Here is a 27,072-nt window from a genome sequence, read left to right as displayed (position 1 = left end):
ATTATTATTATTATTATTATTGTTGTTATTGTTATTATTATTATTGTTATTGTTTATTATTATTATTATTATTACTATTATTATTGTTATATTATTATTATTATTATTATTATTATTATTATTATTATTTATTATTATTAAACCACCCATCATACATTATATGAACGAGTGACATTGTTCATGGCTGAGTGCGTTCAAGTGTGACTGACGGTAACTGATGACGGTCAACCTGATCTACAAGTGAACCTGCCATTTTGCTGTCCTAACATAAAAATCCAACTAACCATTTATTATTGAAGCCAAACACAGTTGGCGCAATACAAGTGAATGGAACAGAACACAATGTAGTCCCGGCTAAAAATAGCAGATTTCTCTTGTGGTTATGTATTTATATGATGGACTTATACAGTATATGAATGGACTAACAATGCCACTTAATCCCGTTGGGAGAAGTGAAACCTATGGTGGCCATCTTACGTTGACACTATGTAGGCCCGCTAACTAGCACACATTGATATCGTGGCAGTTTCTTGTTATTTTCTGTCTGTATTGAGAAACTGCCAAAGTGTATGACATACTTGTATCAATATGTCTGGGAGAACCGCTATATGAAGAATTAGATTTTCATCTAATATGGTATCACTATCTACATCATATTGTCAAAACCATCAACAATCAAATAAAAGTAAAGTCCATTAGTAAAAAATTCTCTCTGAAATGAAATGTAAAGCTAACATCTGCAAGTCACGATTGATAGTGCTCAGATCAGAAAGTCTTGAATGGTTGATGCAAACAGTGAAGTTCATTCTTTAAGAGGCTCTTATTTATTACTCTATAAATGGATCCTAGCATAAAACAGGCACTCATCATAACAGTGTTTTCAGTGGAAAAATAACAGATGTCAATAAAAGTGGCAACGTAAGATGGCTGCCCTCTGGCTTCAGCTGCGTGGGGCCTATTGATATGCTGCATTCAAGTAAGGTCGGAAGTCGGAAGAAAATATACCAGTTGATTTTTTTTTTTTCCAGTTCCGACCTGAAAGTGTTTGAGGCGAAAGTAAACAGCCAAAATGGCGGCTAATTATATTTTATTCCATTTATGTATTTTTTTTGGTTCTCAAAACACATTGACCTCCAACAAACTTGCCTTCTCGCAATTTTGCTTCGTTTATGTATTCATCTCATTTCATAAGGATTCCATACAGTTCAGTAGTTCACCGTATGATTTCATGCAGGAAGATAGCGGCATACTGTCACGTACATTGTGTTACATGAAGTTATGTCGAATATTTATGAAAGAAGAAAGCTATCCAGTTTTATATTCGAGTAAACGAGCTAATAATTGACTGTCAATTAATGTGTGCATTGTTGCTTCCCAACTAACCCATGTATTTCAAAATTAAGTCGGTCATTTTAGTGACGAAATCATTGACATTATTGGATGGAAAAAGAAAATCAGAAAACTGTACAGTAATCACTATTAGGTTGTTGTTTTTTTACAGAGCCTTCCCTTTCTGCACTACCTGTGTAATTGCGTGTATTGAAATCATGCTGGTGATTTACTTATGTGTGTGCGTGTACGTGAGGGAGATAGATACGATATTACGCGATGTTGACGTGACAAATATGTTTGCGAGATAATGACGCACTGCTCTAATCTCAACATTAAGTGTACTTGCAAAATCTAATGCTCAGCCTAGTTTACACTTACTGAAATATTTTTAATGGAGAATTCCCTGACAGTCTCCATTAAAAGCATTCTTATCTTTATAAATATTTTGGAGAGAAATTGGTGGGAGTCCATGTGGCCATTCATGAATTGAACTCAACCAAACTTAGAACTCCCTTCATGCACATAGCCCGGATGGACAGTATGCAATATGTCTCTCCAAATGAATGATTATTCAACACCTCAATACACAGCAGACCTCCACTGAAGCGAAGGCACAAGTAGAAGAAGCAAAGCGAGAGAAAAATGAAACGAGCTTGAGCGCCGCCAGCTGCTGTTCCATCTGTCGCCATCGTGGCTTTTCTTGTGATATGTTAAAACAACTTCCTTGACAAGTGCTGCAGATAATTCTTGATTGTTTACATTTGCAAACCCCTGCTCGTGGGCAGTGCCGCTGTGCGGTGGTCGCCTCATGGGAGGAGTTGTGTGATGTGGGCATGATCTTTGCGCGCCTGTGTGAGTTCTCTCCAACTGCTCGGATGAGCAGAAAACATGTAGTACATATATAGAAGATACTGCGTTGGATATTATTAGACTTTGCAAGTCTTGAGACTATTTGACAACTATCTGTTATTGCTCACAATTTACCTTAGTCACCTATCCATCCATATTCTTTAGGGATGGGTGAGTACCGGTAAAAACTATTTTTTCCACTTGCTGTCAATGGCAGATGACATCACCACGACCAATCATGGCTCACCTGTTTTCTGGGTTTGGTCAGCAAACTGAGCCATGATTTGTTGTTACCTACTTCCTGAGCACAGGTGATGTTATCTTCAGTCAACAGCAAGTGGAAAAATTAGTTTTAAGAGGTATTAATTGTACATAAATAATGAAATTATCAAAATAATTCTGGACAAAATATTTACTTTTTACTGCTGAAAATGACTCAATGAGTCAAGTATCCCTTTAATGTCACAGGACCTTCCATTCAGACAAGAATCCAAACTAAATTCTGAGTGGATGGACTTCCAACTCCAAATATTTTTAACCCAAACAAAATAAGATAATCATGGAAGATAAGGGGAAGATCATTGGTGTCCAAACTATGGCCCGGGGGCTAATTGCGGCCCGCCATCTATTTTTTAGCGGCCCTCAGCATATACAAAAAATTACTTTTGACACAGCCTGTTTTTCTAGATATGCAAACAAACTATTTAAATCTACAACAGAAATACTTCTTTTTGTAATTTAATTAATTAAGTCAGTGATTTCAATTCCAGAAGCAAAACTGTTTTCCTCCATGTTCCGTTGTCTGTGTCAAGGTCTAATTTGTGAACACATCACATTAATGATTAACTAAGATCCTCAAGTGATTTAAAATTTGTCATTTTATTACCAACTACTCTTCCTTTGATTCTGAATTTGGAGATTGGTTCAGAGATGGGGCGGATCTATTCTTGTGGGATACAAGAGTGTGGGCCACCCCAAAATCAAGAAAAATTCCAAACTGTCCTGTTTAAAAAATAACTAGCTAAACTATAGTACATTATTAATGGACTTATTAGTTTTAGCATGTTTAATAAACTCAGACAATTTCAAAATGGACCTAGCATCCTTCGATTATACTGTATGCAGCCCTCAAAGGAAAAACTTTGGACACCCCTGGAAAAGATGGTCTGTATAGTGTCCATTCTTTCCCTGGTGGTCTAGCTGAGCCTTATTAGATGGATGAGTGTGAGGCTGTCAAAGTAGAATATTACACCCCTTGGACGTCAGCAAACTAATTGGGCAACAAAGACCATTTTCAACCCCGGGATCCAATCTTTTAACAGTCCATGTGCTGAGACTCTGATAAGAGAGTTCACGTCTAATGCATTTAGTTAGTAAGGGGCAAGGTCTTTATCTTATTTACTTAACTTAGTGTAAATATTGTTGGTCTTTTACAGTGGATTAAGTAAGACGCAATTTCCCTAAAGTGCACCCAGTGATGAACCTCCAGTATAGAACGTTGCAGCACAACTTGAATTGATCAGGCAGTATATGGAAAGCAGCTCCACTTCAGTATCTTGTTCCTTTTGTTATTGCTAGAAATTCAGTTAGCAAAGCATTCCATGCGTTTCAGTTCATTGTTGCGATTGTTTCGTCTAATTGATATTCTGTAGATGGAGAACCCAATTTGTGTATCAAAAAGTGAGATTGGCTGCTCACAGAGAGTCTCCTGAAATATAAAGCACACACACAGCAATGCAATTCTAATACAACGTGAAATTTCTGAGTCACCCAGAGAAAGAAGGGAGTTCAAAAGAATATTAAACCTAAAGGGGGGCAGAGAGGTTTATCTAAAGTCAAGGACTTTATTTAAGAATCACGCCCGCCATTTTATTTTTGTCTATATTTACAGCGTCTGACTGATGTGTGCAGTTATGAGGCCAGGGATTTATTATGACCCCACTGACTGATTGACTACTGAGTTCCCTTTCATCCTCTCTGGAGAGATCCACATGTTTATTCCCAACAGGGAAAGAGCAGATCTGTCTTGAGAATATGTCACCTGCCACCGTGGCCCCCAGGGACTGCGTTAATATCCGTTCACCTGAACATTACTGGCTCAGAGTTTCCTATTATGGCCCCTCACACAACTTCTCCCCGCATGCTCTGGCAGGCAGCCCTTACATATAGTACATGCAAAAGATCAAACAACCTTACCAATTGAATCCAAATGGGAAATTTCTTGTAATTCAAACAGTGAGTAGTGAAGCGACGGGGATGTTCTCCGACCAGAGCAATACAGGAAAGTGCATGTTTGAACATGTACCTCCAAGACATGATTACGACCTGCAGCACAAGCATTACAAATGTACCTCTCTCTTGTTTAACATTTCAAATCAAGTATCTTGGGGAAAAATGTTCCGCACAGCAGAGCTAGATGGTAAATTTGAATTTGGGGTATTGTAGAATAATTCCGTTGGCGGGGTGGGGAAGGTGGTTGCGGAGGTAGACAGGAAAGGAAGTATGTTCAATATGAAAGTTTTGAGTGTAGAAGAGCACCTCAAAGTGTCTGTAGTGTAGTGCTTCTTAATCTTGTTGGAGGTACTGAACCCCAGTAGTTTCCTATGCCCACTCAACGAACCCTTCTTTATTTAAAAACAAATTACTATTATTATTATTATTAGTAGTAGTAGTAGTAGTAGTAGTAGTAGTAGTAGTAGTAGTATTCAAGACATTGGTTTACTGGTGAACAAAATGAACACGGAATGTAGCCTTTTCATCGAATCTGGTTCTCTTCCCCTTGATTTCAGAAAGTGTTTTGTTCTTGTATTCTGCATCCCCATGTAAGTTTTCCTTTAGTTTTGCTAGTTAGCTAGTTGTGCTGGACTTGAATTGCTCAATTTGGCATTGCAAACCATGCAGTTAGGACGATGACTCCCATCACTCAACTCAGCTCTACATTTATAGAGCACTTTAAAACAACCACTGCTCTTCATAAGATGATACACACAAATCGGTCAGTGTTAATTTTCCATTGTTCAATCAAATCTGCAGTAAGCAGTGTTATTTTAACACTCTTAGGATAAAAAGTTAAACTGTCTGAGTAAATTCCATGGATCAGTGGTAGAGTTGACGTCTCACAACCCTGAAAGTGTGGGTTTGATCCCAGGCCAGTGTGACTATGTCGAAATATCCTTGTGCAAGATATTGAACCATCAGTTGCTTCTGATACTGTGTCATCAGTGTAAAGCACTTGGGGTGGAAACACACTATTTAAATGAAGTGCCGTTTACCAGAGTTGTGTAGTTTGAATGAGGTAAATTTTTAACACTGACACTAGTGCACTCACAGTAAGTGTTTAAACACCAGAGTTAAGTGCAGTTTGGCAAAGTTAAACTTTTTAACATTGACACAGTACTTTCAACACTACTCAGTTTTTACCAGTATAGATTTTTAACCTGATGCATTGATGGAGTAACATTGGTTAAGTGTGAAAAATGTAACACTTTGAAAAGTGTAAGATCTGCACTCATTGGTGTGGACACATAAACACTTTTCTAATGTTAGATTTAACACACTCAGGGGTATATTCACGAAGAATGCGCTGCGTCCAGTAAAAGCGCGAAATATTGCACCACAACTGCACCTGCAATCTGCGCCCAGTTATCCACCTATTCACTAACTAACAAAACTGACAGCTTGAAGCAAATTTGCACCTGATTTACAACACTTGGCAATGCATTTGCGCCAAGAACATGGTTGTTATAGTAACAGTTGCGAGAAAGATTACATTATCAGAAAGCGAGGTTGGACCGATAGCGCCATTAACTGTACAGAGCAGAGAGGATGACAACGACGTCATTCATTCATAAAGTACAAATTATTGGCGTGATCGTTTATTAAAAATATATTTTCAGAGGTGGACGTGGGCGTACAGTATGCATCTGGCACGTAAAAATGATCGTAAAATGCCTCCCCGCTATTGCCAATCAACCCGGGTTACGTTACGTGTCCTAAACCAACATGGAAAAATATTTCCTCTCTCTCTCTCTCTCTCTCTCTCTCTCTCTCTCTCTCTCTCTCTCTCTCTCTCTCTCTCTCTCTCTCTCTCTCTCTCTCTCTCTCTCTCGCTCTCTCTGCCGTGCATGTTATGCCGCAAATGGCATGCACTGCTGTCATGATTCCGGGATCGAGATTGCGGCAGGTTTATACATGCTTTCCATAAACATATGCGTCACGCAAACTACATGTGGCTATTTACGCTGGCATCATTGAATTAGACTCTGTATATCAATGAGTCTCATTTGCATTGCGGTGGGCATATTTTGCGTCAAATGTATGCAAATTACCTAATTTACATACGCGCAAATAACACCGGCGCACCGTGACGCAATCTGGTTGGCAGCGCCCTTAGTGACAGATTTCCCCATCTGCGCCTGTTTAGTGAATTAGGCGCTGCCGGATTGCTCCATTTTTACCACCAGTTAGCGCCGTGCAAAGGCGACGCAAACCTTTAGTGAATAGGCCCCTCAGTGTTAATCCAACATTCGTGGTTTTGCTATGTACCCATGAGCAGCATACAATGGAAACAGCAGAGGCTCCACAATTGAACCCTGTGGAACACCATACGTTCCGTTATTTATGTGGATTCGTCTGACCACTTTCTTTTTTGCCTAACATAATATTACGGGTTTACAATAATGAAGAAATCACACGACATACCATCACAACAGCCACAAGTCAACTACTGAGCGCCCCAATTTCACAGGAGCATAGAAAGGCAATGTAGCGTGATCACCTGCAGCCAGTGATGGCCAAGCGGGGCGTCGGCCGAACCCCCGGGGTTCGATCGAACCCAGGTTAAGAACCACTGCTGTAGTGTGTCTTAAAAAGCCTTCTGTCCCCTCTATTTATCCTGTATTTATTGACAATTAATCCTTCTCTATGTTGTTTGAATTTAAAGATAACAATATAATTTTGAGATGGATTGTTGGATTTGTCCTTGTTGTGTAAGCAGAATCTGGGCTAAGCGCTCATTTGTCTGCTTTATTAGCACTTACCGTATGTCTGAAGCAGAGCAAACAGCATGCCTTGCCACCCATGGTCAATATAAATACAAGCCTGTGTGAACATTTCAGCAAGGGCGAAATAAGCAACAGCTTAATGCTGCATTTGTACTTTGATGCTTACAGTCCAGCCGATGGGATAAAAGGTGAATTAAATGAAGAAAATATTTATTCCTTATAGTGCGGCGGCCATGATAGCAAGCGCATAAGCATGTGTGTCCCTTCAAAGATTCTGGGAACAGCAGCGACTCTCTCAATTTAATCGATTTTAAAATGAAAAGTCAATTTAAGAAAGTTGAAAAGAGAACGATGGGCGAAGGGAAGGGTGGGGGTAGCATTCTCTTGCACTCAAGCAGTAAACTAACTGCCGCACGGAGCAGGCAGAGATTTCAGCTGAATTATCTCCCACCTCACATTTGCTCTTAGGCAAGCAGTTTAAAAGCCAAGCGATTGAGCCAGTGATCCAATTTGAAATGCAGAAATGATTAGAGCAGCTTGCCTCATTTCATATCGAAATTCTCTGATTTATGACAGGGCACCAGCCAAGATCTATCTGTAAAGGGAATTAATGTGCAATTCCTGCATATTTCTGTTATTTAGTCTCCCAGCAGCAGATGCTATAGCCTTGGAGAGGCGATGTAAAAGGAATTGAAGCATTACGTAGGTATCTTTTCATCTCAGCCAGATGTAACCATGGCCATTTATATGAGGCATTTCCCATTTTGTGTCCGATGTTGACAGAGAACCTTATTTCTGGGAGCAAGAAAAAAATGAAAAACTGTGTAGCACTTAACTACGCATATGCATACACACATTTTTGGGGGAGCTTGAATAGGAGTGAGATACAGGCTGTGAGGTTAGCTTTGGCCAATTATTTGAAAAAAAGAAAAAAGACCCTTGCAACCCATCCATCCTTGAGGCTAAGAAAATATTAAAACGTGCAGCGATAACGAAGGCTAGAGGAAAATCTCTCTTAATGAAATTTCCAGTTGACCACATGCAATTTGTTTCATCGAAGTGAACAACTAATTGCAATGGACGTTATCAAGGTGTGAGTGTGCTGTCTGCTGTAAACTGACTGGTAAAACAGGTACAAATCCTTTATCCTCTGCCATGTTGGAAACGAATAAACCTGCCATCACTAGAGAAGCTTGTTTCTCGTATTTGTGCTGTTCATGTAATCGAGAGCACATGACGTATTTGTGAAATGAGAAAATTGACTGTACTGATACAAATTGGATAGTATTTTAGGTTTAGGTAGGCTGGTTAAAGCTCAAAGTTTAAAGACTTATTGGCATAAATTGGAACCTCAGTTTATGAGTGAATTCAAGCTATGACCCTGTTTGTAATCCAAAAAATCAGTGAAACAAGGTGCTGTTTGTCATTGGAATGAATGAAAATACAATTAATCCGTTCCAAATAATTTTGTTGTTTATTCTATTTATCGTTCACCAACGCGGGAAGGGAGCACACACGGCGGCCAGCGACATGCGTTAAGAAAAGGTCATTAAGGTGGATAAAGCACTGAGGGAAACCCTATATAGTAACTATACGCTACAATATCTAATTAATTATAATTAATATCATTAATCTTGGGCGGCACGGTGACTGACTGGTTAGCACGCTCGTCTCCCAGTGCTCAGGAGGCAAGATCGAGTCCAGGCTTCGGCCTTCCTGGGTGGAGTTTGCATGCGCTCCCCGTGCCTGCGTGGGTCCCACATTCCAAAGGCATGCATGGCAGCTTAATTGGGCGCTCCAAATTGTCCCTAAGTGTGTGAGTGTGGATGGTTGTTCGTCTCTATGTGCCCTGCGATTGGCTGGCAACCAGTTCAGGGTGGACCCCGCCTACTGCCCAGAGCCAGCTGGGATTGGCTCCCGGACCCTTGTGAGGAGAAAGCGGTAAGAAAATGGATGGATGGATGGATGGATGGATGGATAATTAATCTTTGGATCCGTGCATGTGGTGCATTCAGCAAACAAACATCACTAAACACAAATATTCTCCACTCTCACCAACATTGCATCAGCAACTGAGCAATTAGGAATATGCCACCTATCTGAAGCTAACACGGTTAGCCAATACTTAGCTGTGCATCCAGCTCTGCTTACCTTTAAAGCTTTGATAAATTGTTTTGGCTAGTGTTCTATGCTTAGCCTAGCTGCTAATGGGCGGAGACACTTATCGTGCGTGTGTTTTTCATGTGAATTAGCGGCACTGTTATGTCACAGTGGGCTCACTCACGGACTCCTTTTTGGGAGGAGGCAAATTTAATTTCACACTTGATGGGTGGGCAAGCACTCCAAAGACCCAACTGTTTGTATACAAGAAATTAAAAAGTACATCTTCCGTAATATGTCCTCTTTAAAGTCAACAAATGAGTTATTCCGACAGAGCGGTTTTGATCCCTCAGTTGTCTAAATCCTGCGGCTCTGGGATCAGAAGACGGATCCGGTGACCTTGGTGGAGGGAGCAAGAGAAAAAGGCATGAGGAAAATAATCATTCCCGCCAAGGTTGGTATCGATTTCACCTGCCCTGACCATGGAGCAGGTTAAGAGCAGCCACTGGTGGGGAAATGGTCAGCGGCGATATCATTAGCTTGTTGTTTACACAGGGAAGCTGGGAGTTGGAGGCAACCTGAGTGTCACAAGACACTTTCTTCTTTACCTCCTTCAGCTGATCAGAGGATCATGGTATCAAGGAGGGATTAGTAGCGACTTGGGATTTGTGTGATTGGTTAATTTATTGCGGTGATGGCAGGTCTTTCATCTATGGCAACATTTAATCAGCGCAGCCACAGAGGCTATTACAGGTTAGCTCCTTTCTGGAGTCAGTCCGGCTGTGCCATCAGCTCTATCACAATTCCCCTGAAATTTCCAAATTATCTGGAACAGGCTTTAGCTTCTCCGTAATAAAAATTAGAACAGATTCCTGATAGAAGCTTTTGCTCACACAGGGCCAATTATAAATAGTGCAGCCCTGCCTTGGAAGACGGAAGGGGGAGGAAGAAAAAAAATCCAACTCTGAGAGATGTGCACGGAACTTATCGTTCAACCCCTGCTCTGCTCTGATCCAAATCCGTGTGGCTGAAAATTTATATTAGATTTTATCACAGTCGCCTAAGTCTCCAAAAATCAATGAAGGTTATCTTTTATGTTGCAGCAACTTGTGGAAATATTGATTTTCATTTTATAGCGAATTTGGAGCATCAGTTTGTAATCACTTCCTCGCTGACTACACTGTTTGGGTCGCTGTATCTCTTACACGAGGAAAGGTAACAGAGCTCAGGAAAAAAGCAAGAGAGTATTGAAACCACTGAGGTGAAGGCAGAGGGCGGATATACTATAACACACAACTTGCTTGTGTGTGTGTGCTGGGAGCTGTACAGGTTCTATCATCTATCATGAGCATTTCTTTGTTGGCTTGTAATTAAAAATTGTATCAACCTCTGCATCATGTGTAGTTAACATTAGTGTACACGTACATTTGGGGCTGAAACAAATCCTTGAGTACCTCTGTTAAAAAAAATGCTTGAGGTATTTTTTCTGCCTCGGACACCTGCTTATTATTTACATGTTACAATGTGAGGATGTAGTCGTCAAGCCAAATGAGAAGTGAGAAGGCCAACTTCAAAATAAACCATACCAAAAGGCTGACTTGACTCATCTTTTCAGTGTTTGGGGCACTTATATTGCAGTTACAAACTGTTGCTACCGATGACAACACAATTTCTTCCTGAAATCACGTTCAATTGCCGATTAAGAGCATTTAAAAACAAAATTAATTACGCTGACAATATATTGTGCCAGTTGTTGCCAGCATTTAGTGGCAGTTTCGGTATTTAGTGGCTAGATTACTTTTCAAAGGCAGTTTATAAACGTAAATGACTTTGCACACTTTGATACTGACAGCATGACAGTTACCATTCCTACTGGTCACCTTTTAACAAACCAGGCTAACTCAAATGTGCTGTTTTAATTTTAAAATTACAACTGTGGTTCTGACATTACTTCGTCTGATAGGCCAAAACCTATGGGGAGAGATTTTTCTAAAATCCCGCTACTATTTCCAGAGAGGAAAATAGTGCCGCTAAAGCCCGTATCCTACCGAGGAGTAAACGTTTGTGATACTAGAGAATGTTGAATTCACGTCAGGATTCACTCAAAGTTGCAACATTTTCTAAACACTCTAAACATTCTCGAAACAGTTTTAATGGTTCACTAAACAACCTTAATAATTCTTGAAAGGACGTGTTGAGCATTTTCTTGCGACAAGAAAAAACAAAACTTTAGGTGACCGTTCGGTGAACATTTCGGGAACCGAGAATGAACCCTGATGGGAGCGCACATTCACTACCTTTGCCAACACGGAAACATTCGCGCTCAGTGGGATATGGGCTTAAGCAAAGTATAATTTAAGGGTGTATTCAGACCTGCACTCTTTGGTCCGCTTTAAACGGACCAGAGTTCATTTCCCACGCTGATCTGGACCTTTTGTGCAGGTCTGAATACACACAAACGAATCCTAGTGCGGACCAAACAAGCAGACCGAGACCCACTTTTTGAGGTGGACTCGGTCCGCTTCCAAACGCACTCGGTGCGGGTCACTTCGTAGTCTGGATACAAACCACGGCTGATCCGCTCCAACTGCAGGACATATGCGCCTTTTTCGGGCTTAACAAACCACTGTAGCAAAGCATCGCGCGGGGAAAATATTGCCCGGCAGTGAATATTGCGCTAAATTCATTCATAATCATGCGTATTCAGTTTAGCCACGCTGCTGTCATCATGTGGTGGGGGTAGACACACGAAACACAACGGCTCCTCCGGTTATAGCAAACAGTCGATGACGCTGTTCCAAAATTAGAAACAGCGTCGCAGAAACTCCGTTGAATGAGCTTCCTTTAACACTCGCAAATATCTTGCATCAAATAACGCCACAAATATGCAGAGCAGTAATGCAGCACGTCGGAATTCCATGTTGTCCTCTATTTCCTGGTTTGCGTCCAGCCGTCGTCATTTTTGTCCAATGGGAGCACAGATCGTCACACTGGTCGACGTGATTGCGCAATACAGTCCATTTGCAAAAAGCACAGTGTGAATATGAACCGCACCAAACGAAAAAAATAAAGTCCGCTTTTGGTCCGGACCAAACAAGCGGACTAAACAACTTTTCTGGTCTGAATACAAACATCTGATTATTCGATAGAATTTTCAATAAGTTATCCGAAAACCAAAATATTTGATAGCTGCAGCCCTACATACAGTATATAGTACTGTATATGCTGGAGGGAGGGTGAGTTTGTTTCCACAAAAGCAGTTCATCATATTCTCCCTCGCTTGAGGGAAATTGTAATTTTCTGCCTGTCAATCTGCATTTCTCTGCATAGTAGCCACTGAGGCCAACTGATCCGGTTGTACAAATGTTTCATTTGCATTTGCAAACACTCCTCCCTGCAGTGACGCCACACTATCTTAATCCTAAATATGTTGCCCGCACTTGCTCTTGTGCATCTCTTTGTCTTTGTGGCGGCTGCTACATGTATACTTCCAAAGCACACTTTTGTCACTGTGGATGAGTTTATGTAAATCTGCAGTAAGAAACTGTCATCACTTGTTTGCTACAAGGGTGAAGCAAAGTAAACTGGAATTGACGGTTCACTCAGTAATATGTAATACCCGATGTGACAAAATGAAAGCAATAAATAGGAAGAAGAAGTCAAGTTAGGTTGGTGTTGAGTCTGTGTTGGCTACATGGAGAGCAGCTGGAATATCATAAATTCCCAAAGGCTTGGGGGGATGGCAGAAAGGCCTCTCGCTGCTGAATAAGAGATGGCTCCAGTCTGGAGATCTAAGAAAGGGTTAATCTGATTCCCATTTCAGATAGTCGTCCTAGCAACAATCGGCCAGTCTGCTCTGCTTCTTTGACAGGGGTGTGAGATTTTCAGGTTAGCTAGATAGAGGACTTTATTGTGAGGCTAATTTGAAATGTGAAATCCAGGATGACTTAAATTACAGAGGTCGTCTTTCTCTCATCTGCTGCCAAGGCCGGATAAGACGATGCCAAGAGAAGAAATAAGAGTATCAGCCACGCAATTTACTGTCTGTTTTTTATCACTTCAGCGGTTCCGGTTCTGCAGAGCAGTACGTCGTATGGGAATTATGTATAAATATAACATCTTCATTTGGAGTCTGTATTTGTTTTACATTCGTCTCCCTGAGATTTTGTTGCCATTCGCTCTTTAAAAAAAATCAGTTTGTCCTCTAGCCTGTGAGTAGATGGAGTTCATGAAAAGAGAAATGGGTGGGGGGGGGGGGGGAGTTGCACGCAGACACACTGCCCCAGCACAGCACTCATCTTATGTGCATATCTGTGCCAATTCAGACCTTTAACATGCTCAAGTGACATTTGCATTCATCCTTGAAGGTTGTTGCCATGCTCCCAAATAAGTAAAAAGCATGAGAAAAGACTAGTTTATTTTGCATTGCATTATGCAGATGGACAGAGTTGAGATTGCACGCTAACGCATTTTCGCAAGCCATTACTATTTTTGTAACACTCAAATAAAGAAGGGCCTCAGGGTCGAAAAGTAATGGCATTGAAATAATGACGGTTTTCCTTGAAGTAATAAACTTCTGTACTCAGGTGCATTAGCATGCACTCAACAACAGAATTGCACCAAGCACAAAACGAAAGCCAACATAGGAGAAAAGAAGCAAATGATAGGTGAATAAATGCAGCAAGCGCATACTGTGGCACTCGCGCACGCAAGCCTATTAAGAGGACGTTGTACGCTCTGTCTCTTTTCTTTTTCCTCTCAAAAAAAATAAAATAAAAAATTTGACCTCTGACCGAGAAGAAAAATGACTTTACACATTCAGTATAATTTTTCAGCATATTATAAAAGCGCTAACCTCAATCGCCCTTTGAAATAGATACTGATTCTTTAAATTCTTCCCCACTTGTTTCAGGAAATAGTAAGATCCTGCCGATAGTGTGGGACAATGTGCCCAAAGTTCACCACAGAACACTCCCTTCCTTGGTTCTGAAAGTCATCTCCCCTTTACTTCATACTTTATTAATTTCACAAGAACCACAGAGTCTTGTTTAAATCTTTTTTGAGTCTTTGATTTTCAATCCTTGATTACTTCTTTTTGATTCAAGTCCTTTGCACATTTTTTCCCTTTCCAACCACAGCCTTTTTTCAGTGAGCCATGACCAATATATACACACCCCGACAATATTTAGAAAAGGATTTGCAAGGACCGTATAGTTTCTCAAATTATCTTAATATGGCCGCCCATTCAGAGCAGCAGATGCGTAAATCGTTGCTTATTAGTGTTTCTCTAATCACCAAAATAGGCAAATGATTAATGTTTGTTATCTGTCGCCTTCCAGAAGACGAAGAGCACGGTCCCGGTGGTGCTGAGCGCCGGCCCCAAGTGGCTGCTGGATGTGACTTGGCAGGGAGCAGAGGACAACAAAAACAACTGTGTGGTGTACAGCAAAGGTAAGCAAGCAACGCTGGGAATGGTGTTATCTCTCCACACTGCAACACAACACAGCACAGCATCGCCGCTAAGACACAGACGATCCTCCATCCACTCAACTCCTACCTGCCCATCTCCTGGTCTTCTTTTACTTTCTCTCTTTCGCGCTCCTCGCTTCTCTGAGCCACACACGCTCTCAAATGTTCCGAGCAGCATGGCCGCAAGGACGAGCACGCGCAACGTTACACTGACACACTCAGTCGCTGTTTTTCTCATCCAGCAAGTCATTTATATCATTAAAACCTTGATTAAGAACTGAGAAACATCACTTGACACAGAAAGTTAATTGTCTTTAGATTTCACCGCCATAATTAATGTCCCGCCTCTTCCTCTTATACTGTGTCTTCGAGGTGATAAAGAACAATGTAGGAATTGAGATGGAGTTGCCACTGATTCATTTGTTTATTTTCTCTAACTATGTATTGTACAGGTAAATACAATTAGTATTATTTTATATATATATATATATATATATATATATATATATATATATATATATATATATATATATATATATATATATATATATATATATATATATACATACATACGTATGTGGTGCCAGGTGATTAAAATTTATACTCACATGACGTCAATAATTAACTCAAGATTAATCGCAAATATCTGATTTAATTGTACAATAAAATATATTGTCATACTCTTTAAATTTGATTCAATCTCTGGTGTAATAACCTTATTTATTGATTGATGGATTTTTTATTTTATTATTATTATTATTATTATTATTATTATTATTATTATTAATTCAATCTCTGGTGTAATAACCTTATTTATTGATTGATTGAATTATGTTTTATTTTATTATCTGTTCTTATTGCTGCTGGAAATGTAAATTTCCCAGAGGGAGCCATCCCAAAGGGATCAATAAAGTCAAGTCTAAGTCTTGTTAACATAAAAGTGGAAAAAATGTTAAACTAATAGACATATGGCTGTGTCTTTTGGTCATTGATACAGTAATTTCATAATTCATAAAATTGAGTTAAAATTAAAAATATGTACAATATTGTTCTGTAAAAAAACGAGTGTTATATTGATTTGAGTTGACGTCATTTTTCTACCACTAGATGGCATGAATGCATTTGACGTTGGTGACAGCTCAGTGCATTTTTCTTTTCATAATAAGAGCTATCTAATCTTTAACATGAAGTAACTTGTGAAATTCTCTGCGATTGGCTGGCAACCAGTTCATGGTGTACCCCGCCTGCTGCCCATAGCCAGCTGAGATAGGCTCCAGCAACCACGTACCCCCAACCACCCCACCCCCGCTACCCTTGTGAGTAACAAGCGGTTCAGAAAATGGATGGATGGATAACTTGTGAAATTCTGCACATTTTTAAAATTGTCAGATACAACTTGACCAGAGTTTCCAAAAATCTATGCATTACTTTTTTTTTTTTTTTTTTTTTTTTAAAGAGCTCAGAATTGTTCATTCGGTAGTCTTAGCGATTCAACATCTTATCATCATTGCTCTTTTTTTTTGTGTGTGCGTGCGTTTGCGTGTGTGCGTTTGCGTGCGTGCGTTTGCGTGCGTGCGTGCGTGCGTGTGCGTGCAAATACGTATAAATTTATACTCATTAATTCACCTAAAGCCTTATAAATATCCCATTACCCTTCCCCTTAACCAGGTACTTCAGAATCTTGCCAGAGTCGTGAGGTTTAAATGGTCAGGAGACCAGAGAAAAGGTCAGAAAAAAATAAAGAGAAAAGAAAGATAAATCAAAGTGAAATCCAGCACCGACCAAACACTTCCTGCCTTCCCCATGATTACAAAATCAAAGTCTTACGCCAACCCCGGAAGCCTCTAAATTCCAGCAAATTTAGCGAGATCTCAAGAGACCAGAGGAAAAACTAAAGAGAGGAAGGAGGGAAGGATCGATAAGGCAGAGTGAGATCCATAGAAGCCAGTACATCCAATCCATCAAAGTGAAATCCAGAAATCTATGCATTACTAAAGGAGGTTGATAACTGATATTTCTATTTCAAGCCGATATTCATTTGCAGTAAAATAGAAAAAAAATGTAAAAACTAATATAGAAAGAAAGAAAAAACTTTTTTTAAACTATATTGACGGATTTGTTTAAAAAATTAAAACAAAAATTGCAGGGAGCTTGCAGGGTAATTAGCATGTGTTAGGCTAAATCAAAGGATAAATAATAACTAAAAAGTAAGTAAATAGATTCCTAAAGATTTCTACTGTAAGTAATTTTAGAAAATGTCAACATAATTTCTTGATTGATTTATTTATTTTAATTAAAAAGTGTAGGGAGTTCCTATTTTTTATAAAGTGGAAATTTAAATACATCCATAAATAAAAATTTCGCTGCATCTCACTGAGTGACAAATGCATGCGAATGTAGCTCATTTGGGTTTTTTGTTAGAGTTCGTAAAATGTTTCAAAAGATCTTGGCAGTGAAAAATGGTCTGAATATGATCCAAATGTGTTTTTACGACACATTTATGACAAAGTAAAAATTACGACAAAGTAAATTTACGAAAAGTAAAAACTGTCTGCGAACATCTTACAATTGCTGATGAAAACCCCAAAATTGCTACGTTCGCAAGTATTCATTGCTCAGTGAAATACCAGCTTTATCGGCCTTCAGATTCAAAAAATGGCCGATGCCGATATATGTCAAAATATATATATATATATATATATATATATATATATATATATATATATATATATATATATATATATATACATAAACACTTCGAGGGCATATTACTGCCACACCTAGCGCGATGAGCTGCGTAAATCTGCACGGAGGCAGGTTGGACAGGGTGTTGGTAATTTCCCAGACGGTTTTCACCATTGTGGATGTGAACAGAGGTGACTCCATTCACTGCCAAAAACAGGTCCTGTCATTCCCTTGAAATGCGGCACACTAACATTTCACATGGAGACATATGTGTACAGAAAAGGAAGTAGCGATCAATGCATGACCGAAACATTGTCACTGCTCTTTGTTGGTGTGACAACAGACAATGGGCACACTCATTAAATACAGAATGCGCTGCAGGTGATCATTGAAATGTGCGATTTCTGCAGTGATAATTGGGTGTTGATCGGTGGTAAAATGAGAGATACAAAATGAATACATAAAAGATAGAGTATGTGTCTAGGATTGTGCGGGTTGGAGGGAAGAGACTCCATTTATCATTCTTTAAAAATGATTACCCCGTGACAATACCCCCAAAGCTGAAATAGAGTCTCTTCTGCCTCAAAGTGAATAAGTGGCAGCAGTGGGATTTGCAACCCGGATTTTCAGTCTCCCAATTCTCATCTACTAATCACTAGACTGCACTGGGGAGTTATCCTCTTAACCGGCTACTTAACTTTGTGCTCTTTATCGCCAGATCATTAAAGTTTTGATAAGCTGTTAAAGAAGATTATGCACTTCTTTAAAATCTTCTAATCTTTTTGCTGCAGAATTACTGTATGAAACAAAAAAATGAGGCTGCAATAACAGGATTTCCCAATTTTTTTTATTTTGTTTGAGTTGGACAATTTGTTGTGCCACTCTTGAAACATGTAAGATGAACTAGCATGAGTGTAGCATGCACGTATGATGAGCAACACATGCAACACAAGGACACTCACTTACTCGGCTGTGTCACTCACAGTTGCTTTGTTTGTCACGTTCGTTTCAACCTTATTAAATTAAACACAATGACATCTCCACACATCCCCGTGTGACAGTTGTTCCGTATTGTACTGTATTAAGTTCATTATTGCGAAATCCGCCAAGCGAATCATTAAACGCTGATATGCGATAACACAATACAACGAATTAATTTAAATCTAGTGGCAGAAAGTTGAATATGTACGACATCACAGAAGCAGCCTGGGGAGGGAAGGCGAGGATGAAATGGAAAAAAAAAAAGCAAAACATGAAAAGCAGTATCGAATTTTGGTCTTTTTGCCGACAATTTGGAGAAATGGAATGTTAAAATGTCAGCATTACACTGTAGGTTGATTAAAAGCTCTTCCCTTCCTCTCTTCGGAGTCCAACTGCAACTTTCCTCCCACCTTGAAAAGCCGCGGCCCAGATTGTTTATATCTTTAGCCTGTGCTGCTTCCCCTCTGTCGGCTGCTTCATTGCTCCTTGAGATGTGTTACTTATGGAAAACAGGGAATATCTCACCACACAGTATGTTTGCAGAATATGTTTTGGCTCACGTTTCAGTGGTCTCGGTTTTCTTTAAGGCTGCCTGCGAAGATAGTAGCCGTTCACTTTGGATGTCTGCCAGTTTGAATCTATGGGGGAGTGTCTGACTGTTGATTGGTTTGAGTGGCTGCAGTGAACTAGCCTTGTGATTTCAGCTTTACACATCAAATGCCTGCTCATCATATGTCCCCCAATACTTCCACAAGCGAGTGGAATATGTGAAGTGGGAGTAAGAGTGATCAAGAATTCAGCAGAAATTAACTAATGCAGCGATGATAATATTAGTAAAGTAAATGCATATGAGATTGATGGTACATTTTCTGATTTGTTGAGGCTTATTTGATATTTTTTTGATAGGAAAGTTTCATCCCCTAAAATGTGGAAGGCCAAAAACCTTCAAGGCTCGAGGCATTGGAATGTCTCAAATTCATGAATATAAATTATTTGTGACTAATTTTCATTTGTAAAAAAAAAAAAAAAAAAAAAAAAAAAGTCTGCAATAGCCCTGAAGTGGCATTGTGGCAAATGCAATATCTGCTTTTCTCAGGCCGCCACTGTAGCCCTGTTTGTTTTACATTAAACTCCCATGCAGAGCCTTAGCAGCCAGCCATTACTAAAACGCTCAACTCTACCACTGTGCTCTCATTATCAAGAAATCCACCTGGAACTCCCACAATGCTCTTCTCCACACTCTGACAATTTCTTTGAAGCACAGAAGTTCTAGAAACAGGCAGAAAGTCTGCAGAGTAATTATGTGTTACAGTAAGAGTGGAGCGCCAGGAGCGAGCGAGGATGACAGACAGGGACCCGGAGAGAAAGATAGGAACCAGTTGGGAATTTTCTGTGCAGATAAACAACAGATTGATAAACTCATGGAAAAAAATGGAGACATTTAACAAAGGCTCAGTGTATATGCACCCTGATTGGCAGATTTTGAGTTGTGTCAAACTGTTCACAACTGGTGTTATTCTTTAGCCTGACTTACAAAATTACAATAGATGTCATTCCTTCTTGTGGAAGTCAACGCAAACATTCTTCTAAATATGACATTCTGATTAATATTGTGTATGCGAAATATGAATTATGCAGCAAAATACACCCATTTTTATCCATCTCAGGTGGCGGCCATTTTGCCACTTGCTGTCGACTGCAAATGACATCACATTTGCTCAGGGGTCAGGTAACGACCTATCATGGCTCACCTATTTTCTGAGTTTGGTCATGTGACATTCACAAACTAAGCCGTGATTGGTCCTTAGGCAACTGTGACAGTCGAAAGCGAGTAGCAAAATAATAATATTTTATAACAACAAACACACAAAAGCTAGCAGGTGATGTTGCACACAGCCAAATTGATATGGACAACTGTGCTTTACTCTAAGCAGTCAATCAATTGATCATACATGATTTTTTTTTGGTTCATTTTTCCCATTTTAATAGACCTTTAGCTTTCACTGTCTGCTGACATCAGTCAGTTATTATTTAGAAAAAAATAACGTCTTTAAAAAAAAAAAAAAAAAAAAAAAGTCTATTCCGCAGGAGTTTCATTCATACCCAACTGATCTGTCATCATGCTTGCGCAATTGTCACCTGATATCTCTGCCCAAACGATACCAACGCAACATGAGCATATTATTTGGCAATATTCCGAGGTCATCTAAACTTTTCAACTGTAAGCCTCTTAAGTCAGGCCGCATTCAGATCCGACATGTTCCACAAGTCTCCAGAGCAACTTAGCCCTTTGTTCATACAGAAATTGACCAATGTAACTAGGATGTTTTACATAAGCCCGAACAGAAAAGAATGAGCTAACGCAGTGAGTCTTTGTATTGTTTCTTAGTCACTAAGTCCTCACAATCAGATCTTTTTTTTTTTTTTTTATGCTGCCGTTTCATTACCACCGCTGGCCAATTGAAGCCCTCGGAGGCATAAGATGAACTCGTGTGGCCTGTGTGGAACCACGCAACACTTCCTTTTGTTTCTATACTTTAAATACCCGCTTGAATGTTTGGTATGAGGCCATTTGCATTGCTGCATGCTGCTAGTGAGAGTCGAACATTCAACCCTCTCCTTTTAAAAAAAGACTGCGGCAAACAGGGCATGCGAGGGTTTATGATCCGTTATCTGGGAACATAGCAAAATGGCGTGACTGAATAATAACTAAACAACTGACACAATGTAGAAATTTCATTATCGGTGTATTAAAACAAAATTGTACCCTAAAGGAGTCCCCACCACAGTTTAGAGCAGCCGACTAATTATGTTTAATTAAAAGACAAGAGAGATCAACAGAATCGTTTTCATTAGGAAATTATTAATGATTCCGCTGCAACAATAATTGATTGCACTGAGCCATGCGATAACTCGGTGCGGTCAGGCTCAATCCGGAGCTGGGTGGAAAGAAACGCTTGGTTCTGAAGCTGAAGCTTGCACATTTGTAATAGAGAAGTTGTAAAATGGAGACAAAAGGGGCACGGGAGAAGCTGGAGAGTTGCAAAATCCTGAAATAGCAATCAAGATTGCGCTTTAATAAAACATTTAAACTGTCTCACCTCATTAATACTCTCCAAAATGTTTTGTTTTTTTTCCATCCTGGGTCTATATTACATGTACATAGGCACACAGTCGCACTTTGTCGTCGCTCCATTCAGAGCCACGTGAAAGCCGTCAGCTCCAGACGCTTCCTCCAGCAGCCTTTTATGTGCATTGTTCTCCCGCTGGGCAGGCTGTTTCCCTGCTAGACTCGCTAGCGCAGGCACCAGACGACACGCTCTGCCACTGCACCCACATTTGCCACCGACACACACGCTAGACGCCATTACAGAAAATTCGCATAATGGCTGCTGACACATAAATGTCCATCTGCATTCACCGCGGGCTAAACCCCCAGACAAAAACAACAATAGAGCGAGAGCATGTAAAGGGAGTGATGGGCGCTGATGAGTACTAAATTGTTTTTCATAGATAATAACGCAATTTTTTATTTTTTTATTTTTCACCGTTGCATTTTCGGAGGATGTGCTTGTGATCGGCGTGTGCGTGTGTAACCGGTCGCCCTTGTATCAGTGCCATTGAGGGTGTCAGGCTAATGAGCGTGGGCTGTCCTTCGAGCAGGAGGGTTTGGGTTGTGCCATTCACTCTGCATATTTAAATGCCTTGTCGAGCTTAAGTAGGCCCACTTTTCCATGTCAGGGCAGCGTTCAATCCTGCTGCGGCCATTAATTATGATACCTTTGTGCTCCAGTGTGGCTAATAAGAGTGATGTATTGCACCCTCGTGGCATTATAATCATCCGAGCGAAGTACTGGACTCGCTTTAAGGTAAAAATACTGGGAACAAAAACAGCAGTTGAAGAGGCAGCTTGCTCTCCCTGGCTGCAGTGGTTAATGTGCCCGCATGAGAGTGTGTCACACATTTAACGTGTCCATAATGGTATAATCAATGATGTGAAATGCTTTGGTATTGATCATTCAGGAAGGCTCATTGTGTGCCTGAGAGGGAAGGCAGCAAATACACACACACACAAAGGTTAAAAGGACGTATTAGTCATTGTTTTGCTGCTCATCCCTCCATGTTCACACTGCTCTCACTGGCCGCATTAGGATTTAATACGTTACTTTCTTATTACTTTCTTTGAACAGTGGAGTGGTTAACTGGATTTTGAGGAGCCGCTTCTTAATATTTGGAGCATGTCTCTCTGGTATTGAATCTGTTCGTTACAGATGGGGTGTAAAAGATCACATTTTATTACATTAATCACCACAAGTTAATGTGATGATATGTGCTTTATATTTCCTCCTCTTAACGGCATAATCAATGACCATTTTTATATTCATTGAAAAATCCTGCAGATATGAAAATGAGCCCCGGCTGGGTTTTTAATCTACTGTGGGATCTTGAGTCAGTAATTAAAGAGTTCCTTCAGTGTATATCTTCCAAAAGCCCTTAGCCTGCTTTTCAGGCCTGGTTATGATCCAGCTCGCCGCCCCCATCTCTGCTGTGGTAAGTAGGTGTGAAAAGCATTGTCACTGAGCTTTAGGATAAAGCCCTGCTGTTGGATGCCATTGGTCAGATCACACACGCGCACATGCACGCACATAAGACAGTGTATGTCGTGAATGTGTGTCAGTGTTTTTTTAAATTAGAGACAAAGAACGAAAGGGAGGGGCCTTCCTGTACATCCAAACTGATTTTAGGTTATTTTTTTGAGGATGGGGGCGGGATAACAGTGTGTACGTTTGTGTCCATTTGTACAAAAATAGAGAAAGCCATAGAAGACTCACTCCACTCAAACAAAATGATCCACTATTTGGGTCAATTTGACACAACTTTCTGGGTTGTTTTGCATAAAATGAACACGTTTTGGGGTTGTTTTGTGCAAAAGAATTTACCCAAGATTGGATTAAATTTAAATTGGGTTATTTTTGACCCAATGTGGCTCACTACACACTAAAAATGGTTGGGTCAAAAATAAGTCAATTTGGGTCAAAGATGGGCCGATCCACTATTTGGGGCAGTTTGACCCACCCAACTCTCGGTGTTGGGTTGATCATTGGGTTGAATAGGGTTTAAGTTAAATTAGGTTAAATGTATCCAAATGTTTCCCAATTTAACCCAACTGAATTTTTATGTGCAAAAAAGAATTTAACCAAAATTGGGTTCGATTTAAATTGGGGTAAATTTACCAAAACTGGATTATTTTTTTATCCAATGCAGCATCACTCACAGTTGGGCCAAAAATAACCACACTCTCTGAAGCCACACTAAAAATATTTGGGGCACAAATAATAAGAAACAATATGGGTCAAAAAGGTACTGACCCAACCTTTTGAGCTTTTTCACTATTATTGTCATTCAATTTGAATGGGGGGTTATGTATAACCTAAAAAGTTGTATCAGTCCCTTGTTGATCCATATTGGGTTCTGTTTTGTCCCAAATGTGTTTTAGAATGTAGGGCGAAAGTGCTTAGATGGTCAGTCATGCGAATGGCAAACTACCGGTACATGGTTGAAGTCTCTGTTGGGGTTGATTTAGGTATAAAGTAGTGAAACAGGGAGGGCATGATCAGGCCTGAGAAGGAACAGTAAATACAACTGCAAGCTGCTATAATGCCGAATGTTAGCATGAGCAAACCAGTTAAGAGAGTTGCAACCATTCCATTCAACATCTAAGGTTCACATACAGCTTCCGTTTTTTGTTTGATAACATACAGTATATCTCTGAAAATTAATCCTCAGGTTGGGCAAATCTTAATCAGATTTTCCCCAGAGAAATAGCTCAACACATTACAAAATTGTTTTGCGGGGTCGCCAGCGTGTTCATGCAGGAGAACTTGTTGATAACCTTTCTAACATAGCTTTGCAGTTAATCCATTTTATTGATTGTACAGCCACCTGCATGAAAAACACCGTCGTCTCTAAAGAAGCATATCAGTGTGATATCACTGTTTTTATTCTCTGTGCCACCTCTAACATTAGTAGCTTATCTGAGACTCAGTTTATCGGGTGATCTGGTCAAAAGATATTAGCAATTGGACCCCTGGTAAAGCAGTGAACACAGCGACAAATGGCAATGATGAAAAGGGAGGCAGCAACTCTTTTTGACACGTACAGTATGTAACATTTGAATAATCCTGCAACAAAGTATTTGAATCTGATGATGATTTATTAGAGAAAATAATAGATAATATGTTCAAGGGTAGAGTCACATAGTCATCAAACAATTGGGTCAAAACTAACCCAAATTGGGTCAACAAAAGGGACTGATCCACCTCTTTGAGTTATTCAATTTAGCCAAAACTTTTGGTCAAATGAATAACCTACAACACAACCAAAAATGGACTGCTTTGTGGGTTATTAATTTAATTTGACCCAAAATGTTGTGTTAAATAGCTCAAAAAGTTGGGTTGGTTCATTTTTGACCCAATTTAATTGGTTTAACCCAAAAAGTTGGGTCAAATGAATAACCCTAAATTGGGTTGCTTTCTGGGTTCTTAATTTAATCTGACCCAATAGGTTGTGTTAAGTAACACAAAAAGTTGAGTTAGTTCTTTTTTCCCCCAATTCAATTGGGTTTACTTTGTTTGGTTATTAATTTAATTTGATCCAACGTGTTGTGTTTAATAATTCAAAATGTTGTGTCACATGAATAACTCAATTACTTTGATAGTGTTACCTCTATCAAATTTACAGTCTACAGAAGAGGTTGCTTCACTTTGCGGTATGTTCAGTAAATGTAATTGTTAGGTAAACAGATGAACATGCCACTGAACAAAAAAACAAAAACAAAAACAAAAAACACAAGGTAAAAATCATTGTTGGTCAAACAAAATTTATTTTATCTGCCACATTAACATGCAAACTATAGCGGTCTGCTATTTGACACCCACACCATTTCCTATATTGAAATATGTGTTACTCCTTTGGGGTTTGACTTTCTTGTTGATTATAATGAAAAAAATAGAATGGCAATCAGTAAAGTGCAGACCTCTGCCAAGGCCAAACAAACCTAATTTGGATCGGCACCAAATTGTTCACATTGAGAGTGTACAGTAAATCCCCGCACATGCCCCGATTAATTCCCCCATCCCCCACAATGTGGAATTTAGTTCTATACTTTTGCATAATCCTGCTCGCAATTGATGAAACAGGCGGCAGTAAAAACACAACCTGCTTGGTGGAAGTAACAAGCTGTCATGTAGTTCTGAACTGTGGTGGTTGTAAATGGTCGACAGCGATGGGTGCCTCTTTTCCATGAAAAAGAATGCGAGTGGACATAGCGGTGAGAAGGAAGACAAGCGTGCTGTAGGTAGAGAAGTGTGGAAGAGCAGACATCAGTGTCGCCCCGGTCAGACAGGGCCATCCATCCTGGAGGCCCAAGGGAAGCAAGAGAGGGAGTGGGAGAGCGAGGAAGGGACGGACAAAAAGAAGTGAAAGAAAAGTGTGTATGTGTGTGTGAAGGTAAAGAGAGAGATGGTGGGCCACTGATGCAGTCTTTCTCTCAACTCTGTCAAAGCCACTTCATTTGTGCTCCCCTGAGCAGTGAGTAGTAACCAATCTTTCATCGCTCCAGTGGCCAGAATACTCGAAGAGAGCAGGACTGCTAGAAACACAAGTCTATTCAATTTGAAATGTAACTGGAATGTGAGCCTTTGGATGGCTTCTTGAAAGAAAGATGATGTAAGACTTTTGAACTCCGCTCTCCCGCCGACTGTGAAATGGAAGCCGTGGGTACAGTATTTGGGTCTTCCCGAGATAGGTTTCAGTCTCATATCTGCCCTATTTCCACGGAGAGGTGAATGACATGTTTTGTTGATAGAACTCTATCCAAACCATGTGAGGTTTGCATAGGCATGAAAGGCTCAGTTAAAACCTTCCACATCCCCCTCTTGATTTCACCCAGCGTGGTTGGCCTTCTTAATTTAAAATGTCATTTCTATTCATGGCATTGGCAATATTTAGACAATTACTGTAACACAGGGAGTGAGAGCTGAAACAAAGTTCTCGAGTGAGTCAATCATAAGAAATTACTTTGCTATTAAGTTCGATTTACCTTGTACATGTCACCTTCGGCCAGTGTTGTAGTGCTCAAGATAGGTCTTGATCAAGCATAAAGACAGGTAAAGTAGGCCCTCCATCCATCCATCCATTTTCTTGACCGCTTATTCCTCACAAGGGTCGCGGGGGCTGCTGGTGCCTATCTCAGCTGGCTCTGGGCAGTAGGCGGGGGACACCCTGGACTGGTTGCCAACCAATCGCAGGGCACACAGAGACGAACAACCATCCACACTCACACGCACACCTAGGGACAATTCGGAGCGCCCAATTAACCTGCCATGCATGTCTTTGGAATGTGGGAGGAGACCGGAGTACCCGGAGAAGACCCACGCGGGCACGGGGAGAACATGCAAACTCCACCCAGGAAGGTCCGAGCCTGGACTCGAACCGGAGACCTCAGAACTGGGAAGCGGACGTGCTAACCACTCGACTACCGTGCCGCCCTAAGTAGGCCCTAACTGTTAAATTAATTGCAATGGGAAAGTTAAAATCACTGAGCAAAATTAAGCTCTTTTCTTGCCTCAATCATTTTTTGCAAATGTGAAGA

General features: G+C 40.2%; 1 protein-coding gene across 3 annotated transcripts in view; it reads left to right on the top strand.

Moving 5' to 3' along the window:
- The window catches only part of zfpm2a (zinc finger protein, FOG family member 2a), a 148,449-nt gene that overhangs the window by 78,363 nt on the left and 43,014 nt on the right, over positions 1–27,072 (top strand). For 2 of the 3 annotated variants that reach the window (XM_077527474.1, XM_077527476.1), the window contains one exon: positions 14,624–14,735. In XM_077527474.1, the coding sequence (XP_077383600.1) occupies positions 14,624–14,735 (112 nt within the window). The remainder of the gene's footprint in view (positions 1–14,623; positions 14,736–27,072) is intronic. The other variant, XM_077527475.1, reaches the window with a different exon arrangement.

This window comes from Festucalex cinctus, chromosome 7 (assembly GCF_051991245.1).
Source record: "Festucalex cinctus isolate MCC-2025b chromosome 7, RoL_Fcin_1.0, whole genome shotgun sequence".
Lineage (NCBI taxonomy): Eukaryota > Metazoa > Chordata > Actinopteri > Syngnathiformes > Syngnathidae > Festucalex > Festucalex cinctus.
Note: the sequence above shows the minus strand (reverse complement) of the source record. Positions and strands in the feature narration are given on the sequence as shown.